This window comes from Rana temporaria (assembly GCF_905171775.1).
Source record: "Rana temporaria chromosome 7 unlocalized genomic scaffold, aRanTem1.1 chr7b, whole genome shotgun sequence".
NCBI lineage: Eukaryota > Metazoa > Chordata > Amphibia > Anura > Ranidae > Rana > Rana temporaria.
In genome coordinates, this window is record NW_024404469.1 from 136,368 (window position 1) to 161,950 (window position 25,583).

At 50.9% G+C, this 25,583-nt stretch overlaps 1 protein-coding gene across 1 annotated transcript in view; it reads left to right on the forward strand.

Annotated features, from left to right (window-relative positions):
• The window catches only part of PTCH2 (patched 2), a 59,143-nt gene that overhangs the window by 16,959 nt on the left and 16,601 nt on the right, over nucleotides 1–25,583 (forward strand). The window contains exons 3-12 of the mRNA XM_040334364.1: nucleotides 8,383–8,572; nucleotides 13,012–13,081; nucleotides 14,011–14,102; nucleotides 19,996–20,191; nucleotides 20,452–20,573; nucleotides 20,897–21,044; nucleotides 21,551–21,682; nucleotides 22,122–22,277; nucleotides 23,864–23,956; nucleotides 24,060–24,185. Of these exons, the coding sequence (XP_040190298.1) occupies nucleotides 8,383–8,572; nucleotides 13,012–13,081; nucleotides 14,011–14,102; nucleotides 19,996–20,191; nucleotides 20,452–20,573; nucleotides 20,897–21,044; nucleotides 21,551–21,682; nucleotides 22,122–22,277; nucleotides 23,864–23,956; nucleotides 24,060–24,185 (1,325 nt within the window). The remainder of the gene's footprint in view (nucleotides 1–8,382; nucleotides 8,573–13,011; nucleotides 13,082–14,010; nucleotides 14,103–19,995; nucleotides 20,192–20,451; nucleotides 20,574–20,896; nucleotides 21,045–21,550; nucleotides 21,683–22,121; nucleotides 22,278–23,863; nucleotides 23,957–24,059; nucleotides 24,186–25,583) is intronic.

The window sequence follows — 25,583 nt, forward strand, 5'->3', positions numbered from 1 at the left end:
TAAAGGGCATGTAAACCCTTCACCTTAATCTATGCATTTCACCCAAAAATGGAACTCCTGCTTTTTGGAACCCCCCCCTCCGGGGTCTCCTTTGGCACCTTTCAGGGGAGAGGAGGGAGCAGATATTGTCTAATACGGGTATTTTCTCCCTCTTCGGGGGAAAGATTTCGGCGGAACTCCTTCTATAGTGCGGCACCCCCCCCCCCTCCCAGACCCCCCTCTTTTACTCACCTGAGCCCGAGAACCAGCACAGCAGCTCCAGCCGGTGACTCGGGTCCTGATTGGTTTGATTGATAGCAGTGCAACCATTGGCTCCCGCTGCTGTCAATCAAATCCAAATATTTTTTTTAACGCTTCATAAACTCCGCCCAGGTGCAAAAACCAAAAAGTGCGACACGGAAAGTGCGCGGGGTGTAGATATCGTCCTGACCCCCCCCCCCCCGGGACTTTCACTTTCATTATATATATAAAATAAAATGATATCTATTTATCTATTGAATTATTATTATTAATAAAGGATAAACAAACAAAAAATAAAATGATATTATTTTATTAGTATTATTAGTGTTTTTTTATTTATTTTTTAGTGCAGATCTAGAAGCCAACCATTCCAAACCAATCGTAGTTGCGCGCGTATTGCGGCCGTTCCCGTCCTCCTGCGTGGGTTCTGTGACCCGGGAGGAGTTAATGGTTCCCGTTGCTGGCCGGCTGGTATTTTCTTTCCTCGGCGTTTGGCGCGGAGCGTATGCCAAGGCGGCGGCGGCGGTGTGTGCGCTGGCAGGGCCTCAGAGCGGCGTGGAAAGTGTGCCTGTGTGTGGCTGTTATCACATCTGCTGCTGCTGAAGAGAAACGTAACCGAAGGGTGGGAAGATTTCCTGTTTAAACACGACTGGGTGCGAGACGAGAAAAAGAAAAAAACCTGCGTTAACCCCTCCCGCTCCGCGCCTTCCACCCCCCCCTCCTCCGCTACGCCTTCCGCCAGTGGAATGCGCTGTTTATTTTGCGAGCAGAGCCGGGATTGACAGATTTAATGCAGCAGCCGTATCCAAATATTGGGAATGGATAATGTTCCCCTCGCTTTATTTTTACTGGGTGCGGGAACCGCGCCGCCGAGGCCCCGTGGAAGTAAAGGAGTTAATGACGCAGGCAATCCAAACAGCGTAAGCCCAGGATCGGCCGTAAAAAAAACGCCGGCGTCCGTCCATTCCACGCGCTCACCTGCCCGTTTTAAGACCTGCCGCGGGAGGTGAAATATGGCGCGGGCGCGCTCGCACGTGTGCGCTGGTTTCTGTCTCAGGAAATGTCAGCCATTCCTGAGCGCCAGTCAACCGGCAGCGGATCCCGCGGCGGTCTGGGCCGCTCCGATTCATGCGCTGGCTGCAGCCAAAGGGCCCATTCATTAACGTTGGCGCTCCTTGGCCTGAATGGCCTGTACCATTTGTTTGCCGCCAGGAAGGTTCCACCCTTTGCCGTGGCGGTTTGGTTGGAATTGCTGATCTAGGGGTCGCCATACTTGTTACAATCTTTGTACAATCAACTTTAGATTTACCAAAATGATGGAATGGGGGGGGGGGGGGGCTACCTAAACTAGCCAATTCATTTGTATCCAATCAGGGAGGAGCTTGCACGGCATAGCTTGTGGTAGATCGAAGGGCAGTAACACGCACAAAAACGCACGCTTTCCCAACACGCACAGAAACGCACGCTTTCCCAACACGCACATAAACGCACGCTTTCCCAACACGCACAGAAATGCACGCTTTCCCAACACGCACAGAAACGCACGCTTTCCCAACACGCACAGAAACGCACGCTTTCCCAACACGCACAGAAACGCAGGCTTTCCCAACACGCACAGAAACGCACGCTTTCCCAACACGCACAGAAACGCACGCTTTCCCAACACGCACAGAAATGCACGCTTTCCCAACACGCACAGAAACGCACGCTTTCCCAACACGCACAGAAACGCACGCTTTCCCAACACGCACAGAAACGCAGGCTTTCCCAACACGCACAGAAACGCACGCTTTCCCAACACGCACAGAAACGCACGCTTTCCCAACACGCACAGAAACGCACGCTTTCCCAACACGCACAGAAACGCACGCTTTCCCAACACGCACAGAAACGCGATGCCCTTTGGCAGATGCCAATAATTGTTCAATGTCGGGGCCCCGCGTGGTTTTTGGGCGACAAGTTTTTTTAAAAAAGGGCCAGGGACTCGTTTTCCGAGATTCTTGTGTATTGGAAAGACCATTGAAATGAATGGGCTGCTCTGCGCCGACGCTTTCTGAGGTTTTTTTTTTTTTAACTTTGGCGTTTTTTTAATTCGCCAATAGAGAGAAATATAATCTGTTTCATTATTTGTTGTGTTTTTTATATTTATTTATTTTACTTTTTGTTTTTGTAAGGGGTCAAAGGTTAGTATAGGGTTGGGTTTTTATTTATTTTTTATTATTTATACATTTTTGTATTTTTTTAGGGTTAGGGTTAAATTTTGCATTTGAGCAGAAAATGCAAAAAAAAAAAAAACATGCAACAAAATGCAGGAAAACTCCAGAATCCAGCGTTTTTATGCATTTCTATGGAACAAAAAAACGTTTCGAAAACTCACCAATCAGCCCGATTGGCGCTACATAAAAAAAAAACCCTCCAGAATTTGGTGAGTTTGAGGCGACTTGTAGTGGGGGATGGGAAGCGTCTCTATAGAGAAGAATTGAATTTTTCCTCCTCCAGTGTTTTGGAGGTACAGAACGCTGAGGTGTGATTGGGGTTTTGGATGAACCCGATTGGCTTTGGTGTTTGTACTTTGGCGCCGCCCATCATTAGACATTAGAGTGTAAGCTCCTCTGTACAGAGACGGATGTGACTGTGGGGGGGAGGGGACATTAGAGTGTAAGCTCCTCTGTACAGAGACGGATGTGACTGTGGGGGAGGGGACATTAGAGTGTAAGCTCCTCTGTACAGAGACTGATGTGATGTGGGGGGAGGGGACATTAGAGTGTAAGCTCCTCTGTACAGAGACTGATGTGATGTGGGGGGGAGGGGACATTAGAGTGTAAGCTCCTCTGTACAGAGACTGATGTGATGTGGGGGGGGGGGAGGGGACATTAGAGTGTAAGCTCCTCTGTACAGAGACTGATGTGATGTGGGGGGGGAGGGGACATTAGAGTGTAAGCTCCTCTGTACAGAGACTGATGTGATGTGTGGGGGAGGGGACATTAGAGTGTAAGCTCCTCTGTACAGAGACTGGTGTGACTGTGGGGGGGAGGGGACATTAGAGTGTAAGCTCCTCTGTACAGAGACTGATGTGATGTGGGGGGAGGGGACATTAGAGTGTAAGCTCCTCTGTACAGAGACTGATGTGATGTGGGGGGGGAGGGGACATTAGAGTGTAAGCTCCTCTGTACAGAGACTGATGTGATGTGGGGGGGGGAGGGGACATTAGAGTGTAAGCTCCTCTGTACAGAGACTGATGTGATGTGGGGGGGAGGGGACATTAGAGTGTAAGCTCCTCTGTACAGAGACTGATGTGATGTGGGGGGAGGGGACATTAGAGTGTAAGCTCCTCTGTACAGAGACTGATGTGATGTGGGGGGAGGGGACATTATAGTGTAAGCTCCTCTGTACAGAGACTGATGTGATGTGGGGGGGAGGGGACATTAGAGTGTAAGCTCCTCTGTACAGAGACTGATGTGATGTGGGGGGAGGGGACATTATAGTGTAAGCTCCTCTGTACAGAGACTGATGTGATGTGGGGGGGAGGGGACATTAGAGTGTAAGCTCCTCTGTACAGAGACTGATGTGATGTGGGGGGGAGGGGACATTAGAGTGTAAGCTCCTCTGTACAGAGACTGATGTGTGGGGGAGGGGACATTGGAGTGTAAGCTCCTCTGTACAGAGACTGATGTGATGTGGGGGGGAGGGGACATTAGAGTGTAAGCTCCTCTGTACAGAGACTGATGTGTGGGGGAGGGGACATTGGAGTGTAAGCTCCTCTGTACAGAGACTGATGTGATGTGGGGGGGAGGGGACATTAGAGTGTAAGCTCCTCTGTACAGAGACTGATGTGATGTGGAGGGGAGGGGACATTAGAGTGTAAGCTCCTCTGTACAGAGACTGATGTGACTGTGGGGGGAGGGGACATTAGAGTGTAAGCTCCTCTGTACAGAGACTGATGTGACTGTGGGGGGAGGGGACATTAGAGTGTAAGCTCCTCTGGTGAATAGACTGATGTGATTGGCTCAGTGATCTCGGTAATTTGTTGAAAGATTTTTTTAGCACTTCAGATTTGGCAAACTTGCCCTCCGATGGTTGTCAGGCCATGCTGAGACTTGTAGTTCTCCAGCTGTTGGGGTCGGTTGGTTGGCCGGCCTCTTTCTAGCCCATCCATGAAAAGTCGATGTTATTTCTGGAGATTCCTCGTATTTGGGGTTCTGACCTTTCGTTCTTCGGTCTTGGACAATTAAACGTCTCTTTGCGTCCGGTCTGGGCCGTAGCCCCATCTTGTGTGGGAGTGTGTGTCTGCATCTCGCCGATGACTGTAACATTGGTCTAGTTCACATGGCGAGCAGATGACACGGCACCATGGGTGGTCCAGATGGGTGAGGGAAGACAGTGGGGGGGAGGGGGGGGTTGATATTAGGGCCCCTTGTAATTACTAAATTTCCTCCAATACAAACTTCTTCTTGTCTTCATGTCTGTGGCGGTGAGAGGGGAAGCCATCGAGCGGTTCCTGGTCTCCCGTGGTACATCTGGCCGCCTTTGGTGCCGTTTCAATATTTCAAGGTGATTTGAGTTGTCGTAGAAATCCTCAGTTATCCCGCCAGCTGCAGAGGCCGAAAACAGACTTTCTTACGTATGAAATTCCACCGCCACCCGAAAACTCGCATTCAGATTCCGGTTCATTCCATAAATTCGGGGGGAAAGGTTCCTCACTCAGAACTAAGGAAGTGGCTTGGAGAACGTCTTCAACATTACAGAACAAGTCCAGAGTATGGCCTTGATCACCGAGAACCCTCACCGAGAACCATCACCGAGAACCATCACCGAGAACCCTCACCGAGAACCCTCACCGAGAACCCTCACCGAGAACCCTCACCGAGAACCCTCACCGAGAATCTTCACCGAGAACCCTCAACGTGAACCCTCACTGAGAACCTTCACCGAGAACCTTCACCGAGAACCTTCACCGAGAACCTTCACCGAGAACCTTTTAACCGAGAACCCTCAACGTGAACCCTCACTGAGAACCTTCACCGAGAACCTTCACCGAGAACCTTCACCGAGAACCTTCACCGAGAACCTTCACCGAGAACCCTCACGAGAATCTTCACCGAGAACCTTCACCGAGAACCTTCACCGAGAACCCTCATCGAGAACCCTCACCGAGAACCATCACCGAGAACCTTCACCGAGAACCTTCACCGAGAACCTTCACCGAGAATCTTCACCGAGAACCCTCACCGAGAACCTTCACCGAGAACCCTCACCGAGATCCTTCACCGAGATCCTTCACCGAGAATCTTCACCGAGAATCTTCACCGAGAATCTTCACCGAGAACCTTCACCGAGAACCTTCACCGAGAACCTTCACTGAGAATCTTCACCGAGAACCTTCACCGAGAACCTTCACCGAGAACCTTCACCGAGAACCTTCACCGAGAACCTTCACCGAGAACCATCACTGAGAACCTTCACCGAGAACCCTCACCGAGAACCTTCACCGAGAACCTTCACCGAGAACCTTCACCGAGAACCTTCACCGAGAACCATCACTGAGAACCTTCACCGAGAACCATCACCGACAACCCTCACCGAGAACCTTCACCGAGAACCATCACCGAGAACCATCACCGAGAATCTTCACCGAGAACCCTCACCGAGAACCATCACCGAGAATCTTCACCGAGAACCCTCACCGAGAATCTTCACCGAGAACCCTCACCGAGAACCTTCACCGAGAACCCTCACCGAGAACCTTCACCGAGAACCTTCACCGAGAACCTTCACCGAGAACCTTCACCGAGAACCCTCACCGAGAACCTTCACCGGGAACCTTCACCGAGAACCTTCACCGAGAACCTTCACCGAGAATCTTCACCGAGAATCTTCACCGAGAACCTTCACCGAGAACCCTCACCAGATGACTCTAACCAATCCCTAGTAATAGTGAAGGTCAGCCGATCAATGACTCAAGGGGTGGTGTCTTTGGCCTTGATAGGGGGATCGTAGTAGGTACAAATAAGATACTACTACTTTCACTACGTCTTTGTGAGTGTTATCTTATCGTTTTTTATTAATCATCTTAGGATAATGCACAAGGCCGAAGCGCCTTCTTCTTTTATCTTTGTATCCAATCCCTGCCTGATCCAAACTGGGAAAAAAGAACAGTTTTGGCTTTAAAAAATACGTCAGGATTCATTTTAATTTTGTGTCCAGGAGAAGAACGAGTCTCAGTGAGGACAACTCGAGGACTTCGGGTTTCTGCAGCGGAGGGCTGGGCCGGGGGGAAATTTCTCCTCTGATGTCCCGTAAAAAGGTTGCACCGCAGAATACATATCGGCCTAAATTGATGAAGAAATTCGATTTTTAAATTTTTTTTTATTGGATGTTTTATAACAGAAAGTAAAACATTTTTTTATTTATTTTTTCTAAATTTTCACTCTTTTTTTTGTTTATAGCGGAAAAAATAAAACCTGCAGAGGTGATCAGAAAGAAAGAAATCTCTATTTGTGGGGAAAAAACATAAATTGTATCTGTGTACAGCGTCGCATGACCGCGCAATTCTCAGTGAGGCCCGGTTTCCACTAGTGCGACTTGTCATGCGACTTTCCCCAATGATTTCCAATGAGCACCGTTCATATCCGTGTGACTTACGTGAAGTAGTCCCTGCACTACTTGGGTCCAACTCTGATGCGACTTGAGGTCCATAGACCTCAAGAATATACAGGCATTGCTTCAAGTCGCATCAAAATCACGGCAAAAAATCGCTGCAAAATCGCACGATTCTAGGGTTGCAAACCTAGCCTTATATAGTGGCATTGTACTTATATAGTGGCATTGTACCCGGGCGGATAAGGCCCCGCCCCCGTATTGCGTAGGCGCGTCAGAGTTTCCGAAAGGAGCCGAACATGTAAAGCTGCGAGTCGGCTCTACACGGCGCCTGCGCAGTCAGCTCTACACGGCTCCTAGTCGGTCCGCAGGCGCCCGTGGTAGAGCCGACTCGCCCCTTTACCTGTTCGGCACCTTTCGGAAACTCTGTGACGCGCCTACGCAGTATGGGGGCGGGGCCTTATCTGCCGGGGGGAACATTTTCTGATAGACATCAATCTAGGGGAACGCCCAGATTACATGGCGGCTCAGCTTGGAAACGCCTACTCCCGCGGGAGAAGTACCCGGAAGCCGGATTGCAAATATACATGCTGGTAGTATAAAGAATTTGGTGTTCTATAAATGTGATTTGGGTGAACCTCCGCTGTAAACTTGTCCCCGGCCTCATTTGGGGAAGAAGCGGGTTCACCTCTTCTTCCTCCCGCCCGCGTCCTCCTCGGCGTCTCGCCGTTTGAAGTTGGTCTCCTCGGTCCCCCTGCCTCCTCTTTTCATGTCTGTTCTCTGGGTTAATTAGGGAGTTGAAATTCCTCAGCCTCTCTCAATGGGCTTTGAAGCCCCAGATGGACCCGCGCTGCTTCAAATTAGCACTAATGACGAGAAACTTTCTTTCTTCCTCACAAAGTTCGCAAAGCGGAGGACTGAATACCCGGGTGACGCGGTTCCCATAGTCCTGACAGTTCATTATGACAAGACACGTTTTAACCCGCTTCCTGCCGGGAGAGATTGTGAGGTCCCGGCGCCCCCGAAGGCCACAGGAGAACTTTTCATAGTAGGACCCCCGAGAGTTTCAGGGATCAATATTTCCTTCGGCTGCTTGCCCCTTGCTTATTGTGATTACCCAGAATCCTCTTGGGTGGTGCTACCACTAAGGCCCAATTGGGGTCGCCCCCTCATCCCTTTAAACCCTTTTACACGGGTCCTGAGGCTGTCTAAGGTGTTAATTAAACTCACTCAGTGCCTTATCTGCATTAAATTATCCTCGGAACCCGTGTAATTCATAAGTGTTCGGGTTTAAAGGGATGAGGGGGCCACCCTAGGGCCAATGGTTGTGTGGAAAAGCATGCTGGGGTTTCTGGTTCCTTGCACTCGATGTAGAGAAGGAAAACGTTCCCATATGCCACACATCGCTGCCAGTCCCACTGTAAATGAATAAGTCTCACCCAGGTTACAACCCAACGCGTTTCGCTCCCCCCCTGGAGCTTAATCATGGGGAACAATAGACATAGAGAAGCTGTTAACACCTGTTTCTTCTGATTTCTCCTCTAGCCGGGAGCCGAGTTAGCCAGGAGCTCCGGTACACGAAGGAAAAGCTGGGCGAGGAATCGGTCTACACGTCTCAAATGCTGATCCAGACTACGAAGAAGGAAGGAGAGAACGTACTGACTCAGGAAGCCATGATGATCCACCTGAACGCCGCGCTGGCCGCCAGCAAAGTGCAGATCTCCATGTATGGAAAGTAAGTAGGCCAGTTTTGGCGGGTCGGTGGGATTTTGGGGGTTTTAGCGGACACACAGATGTGCCGTTCTGTACCTGTTCTGATATCCGTGGTGAATGTCTGTAATCTGTATGGCCAGTGATTCCTCCATTCGGGTTCCTCCATTAAAGGGTAACTCCACTTTCATGGGAAAAATGTAGCAACAAATCTCCAGGCACTGTAACTTTCTGTAAAATTCAATATGGCAGCCTGGAGGTGTTATGTGTACCATTGGTGTATGGACCGCCCACAGAAATGTCATTTCCTGCTTGTGTGATTGGCTCACTGATTTCCCCAGAAGTCTACACTAAGATACAAGTCAGATGTTAGGCACCCCTTGCAACACCGAGACCCCTCCCATTCATAAAACCCAGACCCCTCCCATTCACCAACCTCAGATCCCTCCCATTCACAAACCTCAAGTCCTTCCATTCACAAACATCAGACCCCTCCCATTCTGGAACCAGACCCCTCCCATTCTGGAACCAGACCCCTCTCATTCACAAACCTCAGACCCTTCTATTCACAAACCTCAGACCCCTCCCATTCATAAAACCCAGACCCCTCCCATTCATAAAACCCAGACCCCTCTCATTCACCAACCTCAGATCCCTCCTATTCTCAAACCTCAAGCCCTTCCATTCACAAACCTCAGACCCATCCCATTCTGGAACCAGACCCCTCTTATTCACAAACCTCAGACCCCTCCCATTCTGTAACCAGACCTCTCCCATTCACAAACCTCAGACCCCTCCCAGTCTGTAACCAGACCCCTCCCATTCACAAACCTCAGACTCCTCCCATTCTGGAACCAGACCCCGCTCCCATTCACAAACATCAGACCCCTCCCATTCTGGAACCAAACCCCTCCCATTCACAAACCTCAGACCCCTCCCATTCACAAACCTCAGACTCCTCCCACTCAGGAACCAGACCCCTCCCATTCACAAACCTCAGACCCCTCCCATTCTGGAACCAGACCCCTCCCATTCACAAACCTCAGACCCCTCCTATTCTGGAACCAGACCCCTCTCATTCACAAACCTCAGACCCTTCTATTCACAAACCTCAGACCCCTCCCATTCATAAAACCCAGACCCCTCCCATTCATAAAACCCAGACCCCTCTCATTCACCAACCTCAGACCCCTCCCATTCTGGAACCAGACCCCTCCCATTCTGGAACCAGACCCCTCTCATTCACAAACCTCAGACCCTTCTATTCACAAACCTCAGACCCCTCCCATTCATAAAACCCAGACCCCTCCCATTCATAAAACCCAGACCCCTCTCATTCACCAACCTCAGATCCCTCCTATTCTCAAACCTCAAGCCCTTCCATTCACAAACCTCAGACCCATCCCATTCTGGAACCAGACCCCTCTTATTCACAAACCTCAGACCCCTCCCATTCTGTAACCAGACCCCTCCCATTCACAAACCTCAGACCCCTCCCAGTCTGTAACCAGACCCCTCCCATTCACAAACCTCAGACTCCTCCCATTCTGGAACCAGACCCCGCTCCCATTCACAAACCTCAGACTCCTCCCACTCAGGAATCAGACCCCTCCCATTCACAAGCCTCAGACCCCTCCCATTCACAAACCTCAGACCCCTCCCACTCAGGAACCAGACCCCTCCCATTCACAAACCTCAGACCCCTCCTATTCTGGAACCAGACCCCTCCCATTCACAAACCTCAGACCCCTCCTATTCTGGAACCAGACCCCTCTCATTCACAAACCTCAGACCCTTCTATTCACAAACCTCAGACCCCTCCCATTCATAAAACCCAGACCCCTCCCATTCATAAAACCCAGACCCCTCTCATTCACCAACCTCAGACCCCTCCCATTCTGGAACCAGACCCCTCCCATTCTGGAACCAGACCCCTCTCATTCACAAACCTCAGACCCTTCTATTCACAAACCTCAGACCCCTCCCATTCATAAAACCCAGACCCCTCCCATTCATAAAACCCAGACCCCTCTCATTCACCAACCTCAGATCCCTCCTATTCTCAAACCTCAAGCCCTTCCATTCACAAACCTCAGACCCATCCCATTCTGGAACCAGACCCCTCTTATTCACAAACCTCAGACCCCTCCCATTCTGTAACCAGACCCCTCCCATTCACAAACCTCAGACCCCTCCCATTCTGTAACCAGACCCCTCCCATTCACAAACCTCAGACTCCTCCCATTCTGGAACCAGACCCCGCTCCCATTCACAAACATCAGACCCCTCCCATTCTGGAACCAAACCCCTCCCATTCACAAACCTCAGACCCCTCCCATTCACAAACCTCAGACCCCTCCCATTCTGTAACCAGACCCCTCCCATTCACAAACCTCAGACCCCTCCCAGTCTGTAACCAGACCCCTCCCATTCACAAACCTCAGACTCCTCCCATTCTGGAACCAGACCCCGCTCCCATTCACAAACATCAGACCCCTCCCATTCTGGAACCAAACCCCTCCCATACACAAACCTCAGACCCCTCCCATTCACAAACCTCAGACCCCTCCTATTCTGGAACCAGACCCCTCCCATTCACAAACCTCAGACCCCTCCTATTCTGGAACCAGACCCCTCCCATTCACAAACCTCAGACCCCTCCTATTCTGGAACCAGACCCTTCTATTCACAAACCTCAGACCCCTCCCATTCATAAAACCCAGACCCCTCCCATTCATAAAACCCAGACCCCTCTCATTCACCAACCTCAGATCCCTCCTATTCTCAAACCTCAAGCCCTTCCATTCACAAACCTCAGACCCATCCCATTCTGGAACCAGACCCCTCTTATTCACAAACCTCAGACCCCTCCCATTCTGTAACCAGACCTCTCCCATTCACAAACCTCAGACCCCTCCCAGTCTGTAACCAGACCCCTCCCATTCACAAACCTCAGACTCCTCCCATTCTGGAACCAGACCCCGCTCCCATTCACAAACCTCAGACCCCTCCCATTCTGGAACCAAACCCCTCCCATTCACAAACCTCAGACCCCTCCCATTCACAAACCTCAGACCCCTCCCACTCAGGAATCAGACCCCTCCCATTCACAAACCTCAGACCCCTCCTATTCTGGAACCAGACCCCTCCCATTCACAAACCTCAGACCCCTCCTATTCTGGAACCAGACCCCTCTCATTCACAAACCTCAGACCCTTCTATTCACAAACCTCAGACCCCTCCCATTCATAAAACCCAGACCCCTCCCATTCATAAAACCCAGACCCCTCTCATTCACCAACCTCAGACCCCTCCCATTCTGGAACCAGACCCCTCCCATTCTGGAACCAGACCCCTCTCATTCACAAACCTCAGACCCTTCTATTCACAAACCTCAGACCCCTCCCATTCATAAAACCCAGACCCCTCCCATTCATAAAACCCAGACCCCTCTCATTCACCAACCTCAGATCCCTCCTATTCTCAAACCTCAAGCCCTTCCATTCACAAACCTCAGACCCATCCCATTCTGGAACCAGACCCCTCTTATTCACAAACCTCAGACCCCTCCCATTCTGTAACCAGACCTCTCCCATTCACAAACCTCAGACCCCTTCTATTCACAAACCTCAGACTCCTCCCACTCAGGAATCAGACCCCTCCCATTCACAAACCTCAGACCCCTCCCACTCAGGAATCAGACCCCTCCCATTCACAAGCCTCAGACCCCTCCCATTCACAAACCTCAGACCCCTCCCACTCAGGAATCAGACCCCTCCCATTCACAAACCTCAGACCCCTCCCAGTCTGTAACCAGACCCCTCCCATTCACAAACCTCAGACTCCTCCCATTCTGGAACCAGACCCCTCCCATTCACAAACATCAGACCCCTCCCATTCTGGAACCAAACCCCTCCCATTCACAAACCTCAGACCCCTCCCATTCACAAACCTCAGACCCCTCCTATTCTGGAACCAGACCCCTCCCATTCACAAACCTCAGACCCCTCCTATTCTGGAACCAGACCCCTCCCATTCACAAACCTCAGACCCCTCCTATTCTGGAACCAGACCCCTCTCATTCACAAACCTCAGACCCCTCCCATTCAAAAACCTCAGACCCCTCCCATTCTGTAACCAGACCCCTCCCATTCACAAACCTCAGGCCCTTCCCATTCAGGATCAGTCTGCAGAAGACATGCTGAAACAGCTATTTCTTCAGAGCGAGGAAAGGTCAGAAAGTTTGTTACAATCCCTGCAATGTACAGAGATCACCCAGAGAGGGGGGGGGTGTTTTTTTAAAAAGCGGAGTTACACTTTAACATGGCTCTTCTAAACATGGCGCCCCCTTCTACTTTCCTACAACACTACTCTAAAGGATCTCAGATGCTTTATAACTTCTCGGGTGGGGACAGAAGTATCTGAGTCTGCCGGGAACGTCATCTATATATCTTTGCCTTGCAGGTCGTGGGATCTGAACAAGATTTGCTACAAGTCTGGTGTGCCGATTATCGAGAACGGGATGATTGAGCGGGTGAGTGGACGGGAGCTGCTCCTCTTTTATTCACGTAGGAACCTTGCTGGCTGCTCGGCCATTACGGGGTTCTTCATGTCCAAACGTGCCGATTTCTTACCAGAATTTAACACCTGCCCATTTTTTGGAATTTTTGGTTCATAAAGGTTCTTTTTTCACTCTCTGTGGAGAGTTTGGAGGATAAGTGTTCTTCTTTATTGGCTAACCTAACGTGATAAAGAAGCAAGCTTTCACAACGCATTTGTTTCTTGGTCGGGTTTATGAGATTATATAACACATGAAGGCCAATAAAGAACCCTTTGAACGTTGCATGGGGAGTATTTCGGAGATCTCATTTGGAGGATGAGGAGAAATGCTGCTGTTGCATTGGCTGAGGAGACTCTTCAGACTCTACTGTTAGTTTATACAGAACCTTATTTTGGCTGCTGCTATACAGTACAGGGGCTCCGGGGCGAGTAAACCATTCCTGCCTTCGGCCTCTCGCCCGTTTCCCCCTTGGTGGGTGTTGTTGACAGTAACTGCTTCCTGTGGGAGGTTGTCAGGTGGATGTGATCAGCCGCAAGCCTCCTTTTTCTCACAGAGTTGAAAGGGGAGGGCTGTGGTTCACAGCAATCACATAGTAAAGAGCCATTCTGATCGGCTCTGTACATTTTGCTAGTGACCTTCACAGGCAGTGGGAGCACGCATGGTGCACACAACCTTTCTTTAACTAACCTGTTAGAATAAAAAGTGCCTACACCAGCTGATTGCCTACAAGGGGAGGGGCTTAAGTCAGCCATTAAAAGGAATCACTTACACTCCAAACTTTCTGCGTTAAACGAATGGCTAAAACGGTACAATACTCTTCTAATGACATCATTGGATGCACACAGTTCTGCTAAATATACAGTATTGGGTTTAATTGTCTGTATTTATGGTGTTTTTAACAGATGATCGAAAAACTGTTCCCTTGTGTGATCGTCACTCCACTGGACTGCTTCTGGGAAGGGTCACAACTACAAGGAGGCTCCGCCTACTTACCGTAAGTAAACACGCATCCTTCTCTGTTTAGAATTGTGCGCATGTACGGAATCCTATGATCAAAGCGCCATGTTCACCATTAGAATGGTAGTAGACCAACCAACCAATTGGGTTCAACAAGGATCTAAAACCCATTGGACTTCTTCTGTTGCACCCCAGATATCGATGGCACCCACAATAACCCCCCCACCCCAGGTCTCAGATCACGCCCTTCAGCCACCTTGTCCAACCCAATGTCAGTTAGTCAGCCATTCACTGGGAATGGTTTTGGTCTCCTCGCCAAAGACCCAGTGGACTTCTTCTGTTGCACCCCAGATATCGATGGCACCCACAATCTCCCCCCCCCCCAGGTCTCAGATCACGCCCCTCAGCCACCTTGTCCAAGCCAATGTCAGTTAGTCATCTTTTCATTGGGAACGGATTAAGTCTCCTCACCAAAGACCGGTTGGATTTTCTCTGTTGCACCCCCAGATATCATTGGGGTCTAGAACCCCCACCCTGTCCCAGACCTTGCCCTTGAGCCTCCTTATCCATGCCAATGTCAGTTAGTCAGCCATTCAATGGGAACGGTTTTGGTCTTGTCGCCAAAGACCCATTGGACTTCTTCTATTGCACCCCCAGATATTGTCGGCGCCCCCCTTATCTCAGATCCCGCCCTTCAACCATCTTGACCAAGCTAACGTCACCTTCTACCTTCCCGGCCACCCTGCCTCGTTCCCCGTCCTGCCAATTATGTGTCTATTAAGGCTGAGGGACTGCGGAGAAGAGGGGAAGGTTTTTTTTTTTTTGACGAGGGGGGGGGTAAGTGGAGAGGGGGGGGGGGGGAGGGAAGAGAAGATGGAAGCTGGGACAAAAGCCTCCATTCTTTCTGTTTACAAGTGTGTTTATCTATATGGGGCCCAGGCCGAGCTGCTGCTTTGTCAGCAAATGGTAACACAGTGTATTCTCATGCTAATGATCCAGTAAATAGCAGGCAGTTGCTAAACAAATTGAAATGCTGCCATTATTCAGAGTCCGGCTGGAATAAAGAACGAGGCAGAGAGAGAGAGAGAGGGGGGGGCTGCGAGAAGGAGAGAGGGGACGCTGCGCTGACCGCTGCGTCAGTCCGATGGGTTTCTACCCCGTCACCCCATCAAAAATCCAACACTAAGGGACAACATAAATGCCAAAAAGTAAAATTCAGTCCTAATGACCTCTAATTTATTTTCATGCAACGAAAACTCCAAGTCCCCCGACCGACAAGGTGCTACAGGTCCCCCTAAGCCTGCTGAGACTTGTAGTCCAAGCAGAGGAGATCTTCCCCCCAAGGGAGTTGGTGGCACGGACTTGTAATGTATTTATTTTTTGTGGGGGTCGCTCTGCTCCCCTTCTTCCGCTTCAGTTCAGCTTTGGGGGGATCTCTCCCTCTTTTTTTTTTAGAAGCGAGAGGCAGAGAGAGTGAAGCCCGCTCAACAAAGGAGCAGCAATGTGTGCGATAAACAAAGGAGGCGAGTTGGCTTCAGTGAAGCAAGAAAGGGCAGATAAAGGGGCTTCACTGTGGAAGCAGCCGCTTGGTATGTGGGAATCCGGCGAGAAGCGGGGCCTTGTTTTTCTAGCCAGTTTTAATGAATTATGGCGCTGCCCCCTCCCTCGCCCGGCAAAATGTGTGTGTGTGCCCCCTTTTCTCTACACATTATGTTCCTCTCGCCGCAGAGATCCAATTCTCCCGTCCGCTTCGGACCCGGAGACCGCCGTTCCCCCAAATTTTCTGCTGTTTTGCACCTTGTACTGGGGGGGGGGGGGATGTTTTGGATGATGGGTAAGCTTGGTGAATGAGGGACCCCCGCCTCTTGGTGCACATGTTACCTCTCTTTCTCCTCTGCGGACCTCCTTCCCCCTCCCGTCTCCCCCCTCGTTCACCTCTTTTTATCAGGGGGCTTGAGAAAACACAGAACCTTCTCCTGAGGGGTCATCACATCTTTTGGAGGAGAAGAAATGGGAATTTCTCAGCTTCCAAAGAAGGGGGACGCAGAGACCCGTACTCTCTCTAAGCTGGTTGTTTGGGGGGCCCGAAAATGGGCACTGGAGCCCCCTTTTCATGAGGGAAGATTGTATTACACAGTTTAACCCATTCAGGGGTGGGAGGAAGGTTCACTCGTCGTGGGGACCATAGATGAAGGAGGCCACATTGGCCTGGGCTACAGCCTCTCCTTATACCTTGTACAGCACCACATTCAATGGTGGCACTATGCCATTGGTCCGTCATTACCATATCCAACCTGGAGGCCACATTGCCATGGACTACAGCCTCTCCTTATACCTTGTACAGCACCACATTCAATGGTGGCGCTATGCCATTGGTCCGTCATTACCATATCCAACCTGGAGGCCACATTGCCATGGACTACAGCCTCTCCTTATACCTTGTACAGCACCACATTCAATGGTGGCGCTATGCCATTGGTCCGTCATTACCATATCCAACCTGGAGGCCACGTTGGCCTAGACTACAGCCTCTCCTTATACCTTGTACAACACCACATTCAATGGTGGCGCTTTGTCATTGGTCCGTCATTACCATATCCAACCTGGAGGCCACATTGGCCCGGACTACAGCCTCTCCTTATACCTTGTACAGCACCACATTCAATGGTGGTGCTTTGCCATTGGTCCGTCATTACCATATCCAACCTGGAGGCCACATTGCCCTGGACTACAGCCTCTCCTTATACCTTGTACAGCACCACATTCAATGGTGACGCTATGTCATTGGTCCGTCATTACCATATCCAACCTGGAGGCCACATTGGCCTGGACTACAGCCTCTCCTTATACCTTGTACAGCACCACATTCAATGGTGGCGCTTTGCCATTGGTCCGTCATTACCATATCCAACCTGGAGGCCACATTGCCCTGGACTACAGCCTCTCCTTATACCTTGTACAACACCACACCAGCAAGAAACCTGGCGGTGGCAAAGGGTACAGCAAGAGACCAGGAACAATACTATCCAAAGAGTCACATTATGGCCACATTGGTTTTATCACCTATAGGTATATATGAGCCTGGTATTGGGACAACCCAACAGCCAAGTCATTTCCGAGGAGGGGAGTAGAGTGTGAGTCCGAGGACAAGAAAGAAAGTGGAGGTGAAGAAAAGGGCAGGTCAGGAATGAGGGGGGGTGGGGTATAGGACCTTGAGGCTAAAGATTCCATGAAACATCCAAGAGTAGGTGATAAATAGTCAATGGAGAGCAATCAAAATCAGAAGCTAGGCAGTTATCAACGGGTCCCAAACTTCCATAGAGTTCCCCAGTATGGCCGCCATTTTTTTTTATCATTGGTTAAGTTATTCAGAGAGATTTATGTAGACGAGTCTTCTGTCCCAATTGGAATATTTGTTTCCTAAATTCAAATTTTAGATACAGTTGATGTTCTCACAAACACACCCATCTGTGGACAATTATTATTTTATAGATTCAGGGCTTTTTTCAGGGGGAACTCAGTTCCACCACCTCTGGCTCAGACCCTTGGGGGGGCTGCTCACCACAATCACTTGCAAACACAGAAGTCCGGTTTCTGTGTTTACAAATGACAGCTCTGAACTCTGTGTGTAATCCCCCTGAACTCTGTACTCTGTATGTAACCCCCTGTACTCTGTATGTAACCCCCCTGAACTCTGTACTCTGTATGTAACCCCCCTGAACGCTACACTCTGTGTGTAACCCCCCTGAACTCTACACCCTGTGTGTAACCCCCCTGAACTCTACACTCTGTGTGTAACCCCCCTGAACTCTACACTCTGTGTGTAACCCCCCTGAACTCTGTATTTGTATGTAACCCCCCTGAACTCTGTATGTAACCCCCCTGAACCCTGTACTCTGTGTGTAACCCCCCTGAACTCTGTACTCTGTATGTAACCCCCCTGAACTCTGTACTCTGTATCTAACCCCCCTGAACCCTGTACTCTGTGTGTAACCCCCCTGAACTCTGTACTCTGTATGTAACCCCCCTGAACGCTACACTCTGTGTGTAACCCCCCCTGAACTCTGTACTCTGTATGTAACCCCCCCCTGAACGCTACACTCTGTATGTAACCCCCCTGAACGCTACACTCTGTGTGTAACCCCCCTGAACGCTACACTCTGTGTGTAACCCTCCTGCACTCTGTATGTAATGCAATCCTCTTATTTAATGCCCCTTTAAGTCCCTCCTACTGTTTGTGAAATTTGACTGACCACACCCACTATTTGATGTGATTTGGAGGGTGTGTGTGGGGGAGGAGGGGCTTTGGGGGGTCGTGGTTGAGTTCCAGCATCTATTGTTTGAGAAAAAAAGCCTTGTATAAATTTCGAAGTTTCTATATTTTGTTAATTTGTAGCCCAAAATGGCAGCTGACGCAAAGCAATACAATGTATGGGAAACGTATCATTGATCGGGTGTACTGCTCCTTTAATTGATGGCCGGTAGCCTGGCGGGATCGTGTGGACAGTCCGGCATCAGATCCGTAGGAATCCCCTTCCCCTCCCGATGTCTTATTCTCAGGCGCCCCCCCACGCTCTCGCATCCCCTATTACCCAGAGTGCCCTGCGGCCTCCCCGGCTCTATCAAGATGTTACGGAGTCGCTGTTAATTGGCCTGACTTGCGCTGCGCGCTGAAGTAATGGCAGCACACAGCTTTGTTCCTCTGTGTAACAGGATAATACATGCTCCTTTTCTCGGGCATCTGGCACGCCTCGCTGGTTAAGGGGGGATCCGGCCCCCGGGAGCCATCCTGCGAGGTGAAGGGGAGCGAGCGACAAGCCGCATTTCAATAACAAAGAGAGATTAATATAAAAAAAATTCTTCCTTCACCTCAACTTCCCTCTAAGTGGAATGTAAACAGTCTGCGTGTCAGAGCCGGCCCCCTGCCTCCGATATCTGCCGAGTCCTTCAGGACAACCAATCCTTTAAAGGTTATATATGTCATCATTGGGAATGTTCACTGTAATATGGCACCAACATAGTCCAGAGCAGTTCCAGTATCTGCACCAGAGGAGCTTACACTTTAATGTCCCCTCCCCCATATCACATCAGTCTCTGTACAGAGGAGCTTACACTCTAATGTCCCCTCCCCCCACATCACATCAGTCTCTGTACAGAGGAGCTTACACTATAATGTCCCCTCCCCCCACATCACATCAGTCTCTGTACAGAGGAGCTTACACTATAATGTCCCCTCCCCCCACATCACATCAGTCTCTGTACAGAGGAGCTTACACTCTAATGTCCCCTCCCCCCCCCCCCCCCACAGTCACATCAGTCTCTGTACAGAGGAGCTTACACTCTAATGTCCCCTCCCCCCCACATCACATCAGTATCTGTACAGAGGAGCTTACACTCTAATGTCCCCCCCCCCCCCCACATCACATCAGTCTCTGTACAGAGGAGCTTACACTCTAATGTCCCCTCCCCCCACATCACATCAGTCTCTGTACAGAGGAGCTTACACTCTAATGTCCCCTCCCCCCCACATCACATCAGTCTCTGTACAGAGGAGCTTACACTCTAATGTCCCCTCCCCCCACATCACATCAGTCTCTGTACAGAGGAGCTTACACTCTAATGTCCCCTCCCCCCACACAGTCACATCAGTCTCTGTACAGAGGAGCTTACACTCTAATGTCCCCCTCCCCCCACACATCACATCAGTCTCTGTACAGAGGAGCTTACACTCTAATGTCCCCTCCCCCCACACAGTCACATCAGTCTCTGTACAGAGGAGCTTACACTCTAATGTCCCCTCCCCCCCACATCACATCACATCAGTCTCTGTACAGAGGAGCTTACACATGATTCTGGCTCCGCCTCTTATCTTGCCCCGCCTCCATGGAGGGATTTCGGGGGAAGTAACGTGGATATTTTGTATTTCTCAGGGGAAGGCGGGACATCCAATGGACGAACTTGGACCCGATGCAGCTGATGGAGGAACTCGGTCAGTTCACCAGTCTGGACGGCTTCAAAGAAATGCTGGACAAGGCGGAGGTGGGACAGGCGTACATGGAACGTCCGTGTCTCGACCCCACCGACTCCGAGTGCCCGGACAGCGCCCCCAACAAGAAGTCACAAAAGGTGAGTCCTATGAAGTGCCGGGGGAGGGGGGGGATAAGGGGGTCCCCCCAGGAAGGGGTCCCACCGTCCCGGGACAAAGACATTCTGAATTATTACACCTTTTTACCCCCCCCTACTAAAACACCCAAGCTGGCCGCCTCTCATCCCTCCCCCTCGGATCTGGTCCCACCCTACCAGGAATTCCCAGTCCCGGTAGGACTGATATCTGGCAGACCTTTTGGGTTTCTTTTCTTATTATAATCCCAATTCTTCTCCCCCAGATCCCGGATATCGTCGCCACGCTCCAGAACGGCTGTCACGGCTTTTCCAAGAAGTTTATGCACTGGCAGAAGGATCTCATCATGGGTGGCATGTCGAAGGGGGCGAACGGAGAGCTGAAGAGGTATGAGGCGTATTGTGTTATCCAGGGCCAAATCTGTACAATCTGGGGCCAAATCTGTACAATCCGGGGCCAAATCTGTACAATCCGGGGCCAAATCTGTACAATCTGGGGCCAAATCTGTACAATCCGGGGCCAAATCTGTACAATCCGGGGCCAAATCTGTACAATCCGGGGCCAAATCTGTACAATCTAGTACCGAAACTGTGCAATTTGATGCCAAATCTGTATAATCTGGTGCTAAACCTGCACAATCTTGTACCAAATCTGTACAATCCGGTTGTCTTCTCCCCCCACTCACAGCCGTCTGTTGTATTTATTTGCAGTGCTGAAGCTCTGCAGACCATGTACCTCCTGATGAGCCCCGGTCAGCTCTATGAGCATTTCAAAGATGACTACGAGATCCACGACATCAACTGGAACGAGGAGAAGGCGGCGGCCATCTTGGAGGCGTGGCAAAGGAAATTTGTTGAGGTGAGAAAAAATTAAATAAAAATCTTTGTGGCAAACAAGTTGTGTTGCTGTGTGAGGTCAGAGGTCAGGGGTGAGTAAAAGCCCAACCCCCTTCAAATCTATGAATGAAGGGGCGCCCCCTGCTGGTCAGTCCCACTGACAATCCTTCCGACCTCGGCTTATCCCTCACTTTCTCTGTGTCCTAAATGACTGCTTCCCCTCTCTCCCTACGGAGCGTGACCTAGGGGACTCCGGGGGCCGCGACCTGGATCCAGTTGCAGCGAGGGCCGTCCTCACCACTAGAGGCTCTGGCGAATCTTAGACTCCGCGCCATGGGGAATCCTGGGCTCAAGCTTCCTGTAGGGTCCCTGTTTGTGCCCCAGTGAATCTCACCTCCATATCCACTCTGTGGTCCATCCGCAGCAGTCTTCTATTGGGTTCACTCCTGACTCCAACGGGGTGCACTTGTCATCTGGCCACAGGTGACCTGACAACCGATCTCTGACCATTTTTTTTCTTTCCCGCAGCAAGCGCAGCAATCCGTCGGGCAGAACGCCTCGCAGGACATCCACGCCTTTTCCACCACCACCTTGAATGACATCATGAAGTCCTTCTCTGACGTCAGCGTCATCCGCGTCGCCGGCGGCTACCTGCTGATGGTAAGAAATATTACCGACGCTTCATCGTTTTTTTCAATCGGTCTGTAACATTCACTGCAGGGGAATCTCTCGTTGTCATGACCGTGATTGATTCTCCACCAGTGAACGTTTAGTGGAATTCACAGCTCTGCCACCCGGCACACGGCGGGACGGGAGACCTAATTCTTCAGTAACACTGACGGGTCTTGTCCCTCCCCCAAGCCTGTGATTGGACAGCGAAAGGAGAAGCAGAAGACTGATGAGGTCACCTGTCTGTCACTCTGCTCTGCAACACAACTGGTTGGCTCCTTGTGCTGCTTCTCCTTCTGCAAGCTTGAGCTCTGCTGTTTAGAGATACTTGGATTTATCAAATATATTGAATGATGGAATTAATATTGTGCGTTTATCTTCCCGCGCTGCATGATCATCGTAATCCTCACAAAGTCTTCTCTCCTTCCAGCTGGCGTATGCCTGTGTCACCATGCTGCGCTGGGATTGCTCCAAGTCTCAGGGCGCGGTGGGTTTGGCCGGCGTCCTCCTTGTGGCCCTATCCGTGGCCTCGGGCCTGGGGCTCTGCTCTCTGCTCGGGATCTCCTTCAACGCCGCAACCACCCAGGTACGCCAATTCTCCTAAACTGTGAGTTTACAGCCTATGAAAGTTATTTTAGGTGAAAGCGGCGGGTCTGCACCGGTGCGGGTCACAAGCCGCCGCCTATCTATAGATTATATTGATATTTAAGGGTCGGCCATTTGTGAACATTACAAGCCAGTAAAAGAAAAGTAAAAGGTCAACAATGGCCAATAAACGTCCCAATAACGGCTAAAAATACATTATAGTCCTTTAACCACCTGCCGATCCCTCACAGTAAATATATGATCGGCCTTGTTCCAGGTGTGGGGCGTGCATGCGTGTGCCCCCTGCTCATCTGATTATTGGACACAGCACAGGTTTGGCAGCTGATTTCAGCCAATGATTTCAGGGAAAAAACAGCTGATTGGCCAATCACACACAGAGTTCAGAGATCTGTCCGCTTCTTCTCCCTGCAAAGCAGGGAACAAAAAACAGAGACCCCTGTGTACAGGGAACAGCGATCTGTGCGCTTCTTCTCCCTGCAAAGAGGGGAACAAAAGCAGAGACCCCTGTGTACAGGGAACAGAGATCTGTCCGCTTCTTCTCCCTGCAAAGAGGGGAACAAAAACAGAGACCCCTGTGTACAGGGAACAGCGATCTGTGCGCTTCTTCTCCCTGCAAAGAGGGGAACAAAAGCAGAGACCCCTGTGTACAGGGAACAGCGATCTGTGCGCTTCTTCTCCCTGCAAAGTGGGGAACAAAAACAGAGACCCCTGTGTACAGGGAACAGCGATCTGTCCGCTTCTTCTCCCTGCAAAGAGGGGAACAAAAGCAGAGACCCCTGTGTACAGGGAACAGAGATCTGTCCGCTTCTTCTCCCTGCAAAGAGGGGAACAAAAGCAGAGACCCCTGTGTACAGGGAACAGCGATCTGTGCGCTTCTTCTCCCTGCAAAGAGGGGAACAAAAGCAGAGACCCCTGTGTACAGGGAACAGCGATCTGTGCGTTTCTTCTCCCTGCAAAGAGGGGAACAAAAAACAGAGACCCCTGTGTACAGGGAACAGCGATCTGTGCGCTTCTTCTCCCTGCAAAGAGGGGAACAAAAGCAGAGACCCCTGTGTACAGGGAACAGCGATCTGTGCGTTTCTTCTCCCTGCAAAGAGGGGAACAAAAAACAGAGACCCCTGTGTACAGGGAACAGTGATCTGTGTGCTTCTTCTCCCTGCAAAGCGGGGAACAAAAGCAGAGACCCCTGTGTACAGGGAACAGCGATTTGTGCGCTTCTTCTCCCTGCAAAGTGGGGAACAAAAAACAGAGACCCCTGTGTACAGGGAACAGTGATCTGTGCGCTTCTTCTCCCTGCAAAGTGGGGAACAAAAGCAGAGACCCCTGTGTACAGGGAACAGCGATTTGTGCGCTTCTTCTCCCTTTTTTGTCTATATAAGAAAATGATATAAATGTAATTTGGGCGCAGTATCACATGACCACGCAAAGTAACGCAGTGCTGAATTGGTAAAAAAAATTCTGGTCATCCGGGGGAGGGGGGATGGGGGGGACCTTCGAGGTCAAGAGGTTAAATAAGAAGAGGTTTTTGGAAGGTCCTCTAACAAACTATCCGCCGTTCTCTTGCAGGTCCTTCCCTTTCTTGCTCTGGGGATCGGCGTGGACGACATGTTCCTCTTGGCGCACGCCTTCACCGAAACCGGCCGCAGTACCCCAATTAAGGTTTGTAAAGATCTGCCAACCAGTCACCCTCTCCCTCCCCCCCCCCCCCAACCAACCCTGTGTGGGCGAGACGTCTCATCCTTCTGTTCTCTCTCTGTCTCAGGAAAGGACGGGCGAATGTCTCCGGCGTACCGGCACCAGCGTGGCTCTGACTTCCATCAATAACATGATTGCCTTTTTCATGGCGGCTTTGGTGCCGATCCCGGCCCTGAGGGCCTTTTCTCTGCAGGTAAGGGCGGCTCTCCCTTCTCTCAGCTCTTTGGGTTTTATTTAGGAAACGCTACTTTGTTATTATCATTAGAACGCTGTGTGGGGCGGAGAAGAACCGCAGTGAACGTTGCTCGTGTTCACCTGGAACTTTCTGGGGTTTGAACTCAAAGTCTCCGCCCTCCAAGAACCGGCTCAGTAACTTCTTCCCCGTACACACGACCGTCCGCCGGGAAACCCGAGAGGAAAACTGAGAACCGGCTCGGTAACTTCTTCCCCGTACACACGACCGTCCGCCGGGAAACCCGAGAGGAAAACTGAGAACCGGCTCAGTAACTTCTTCCCCGTACACACGACCGTCCGCCGGGAAACCCGAGAGGAAAACTGAGAACCGGCTCGGTAACTTCTTCCCCGTACACACGACCGTCCGCCGGGAAACCCGAGAGGAAAACTGAGAACCGGCTCGGTAACTTCTTCCCCGTACACACGACCGTCCGCCGGGAAACCCGAGAGGAAAACTGAGAACCGGCTCGGTAACTTCTTCCCCGTACACACGACCGTCCGCCGGGAAACCCGAGAGGAAAACTGAGAACCGGCTCGGTAACTTCTTCCCCGTACACACGACCGTCCGCCGGGAAACCCGAGAGGAAAACTGAGAACCGGCTCGGTAACTTCTTCCCCGTACACACGACCGGGTTTCTCGAGGGGAAAACTGCCATGAGAGCTTTGGTCGGGAATCCCGGCCGTGTGTATGCTCCATCGCAGTGTTTCCCACAGGAAAACTTCTGGGTTAAAAACCACCGGGAATCCCGGCGGGAAAAAAGAAAACATGGTGGGGGGTGCTTGAAGGCGCGCTGATAGATTGGGGTAGGAAAATCCAGAAGATAGGGGGGGGGCCCTGGAGAAGTCCCGGAGGTGATGATGAAAGTAGGGGGGGACAAGGGAGATAGAGAACGGAGGTCTTTGGAGGACAAACGTTGAAAATCTCCCATTTTAGAGTCTAGAAAGTGATATGAGAAAGAGTGGGGGAGGGGTCTGTCCATCGCAGTGACCCCAGTGAAAGGTGACACCCTTCCAGAGGTCTCTAATGGCGATCCGCAGAGCTGATCAGGTGAAAGGTGACTTCAGTACAAAGGGCTCGGATGCATTCAGATGTCACTTCCCTGAGGGCAGCTGGGGAGGGGGGTGGGGGGGCTTCTCCCTCTCTGGGTGGTCCGGGAGATAAGGGCACAACATAAGGATGGACAGAAGGTCCGGGTGTCAGGATGTGTCCACCATGGAGAAGATACAGTGTGCTGGTGGAATGTTATTTCAGCTTTATCTGGAGACCGCCGGATGGTTCTGCTGCCTAAAGAACATCTCATTATAAAAGTCTTTGAATAAAATTAGGCGAGACGGGCGGCTTCATCATCAGAACTTG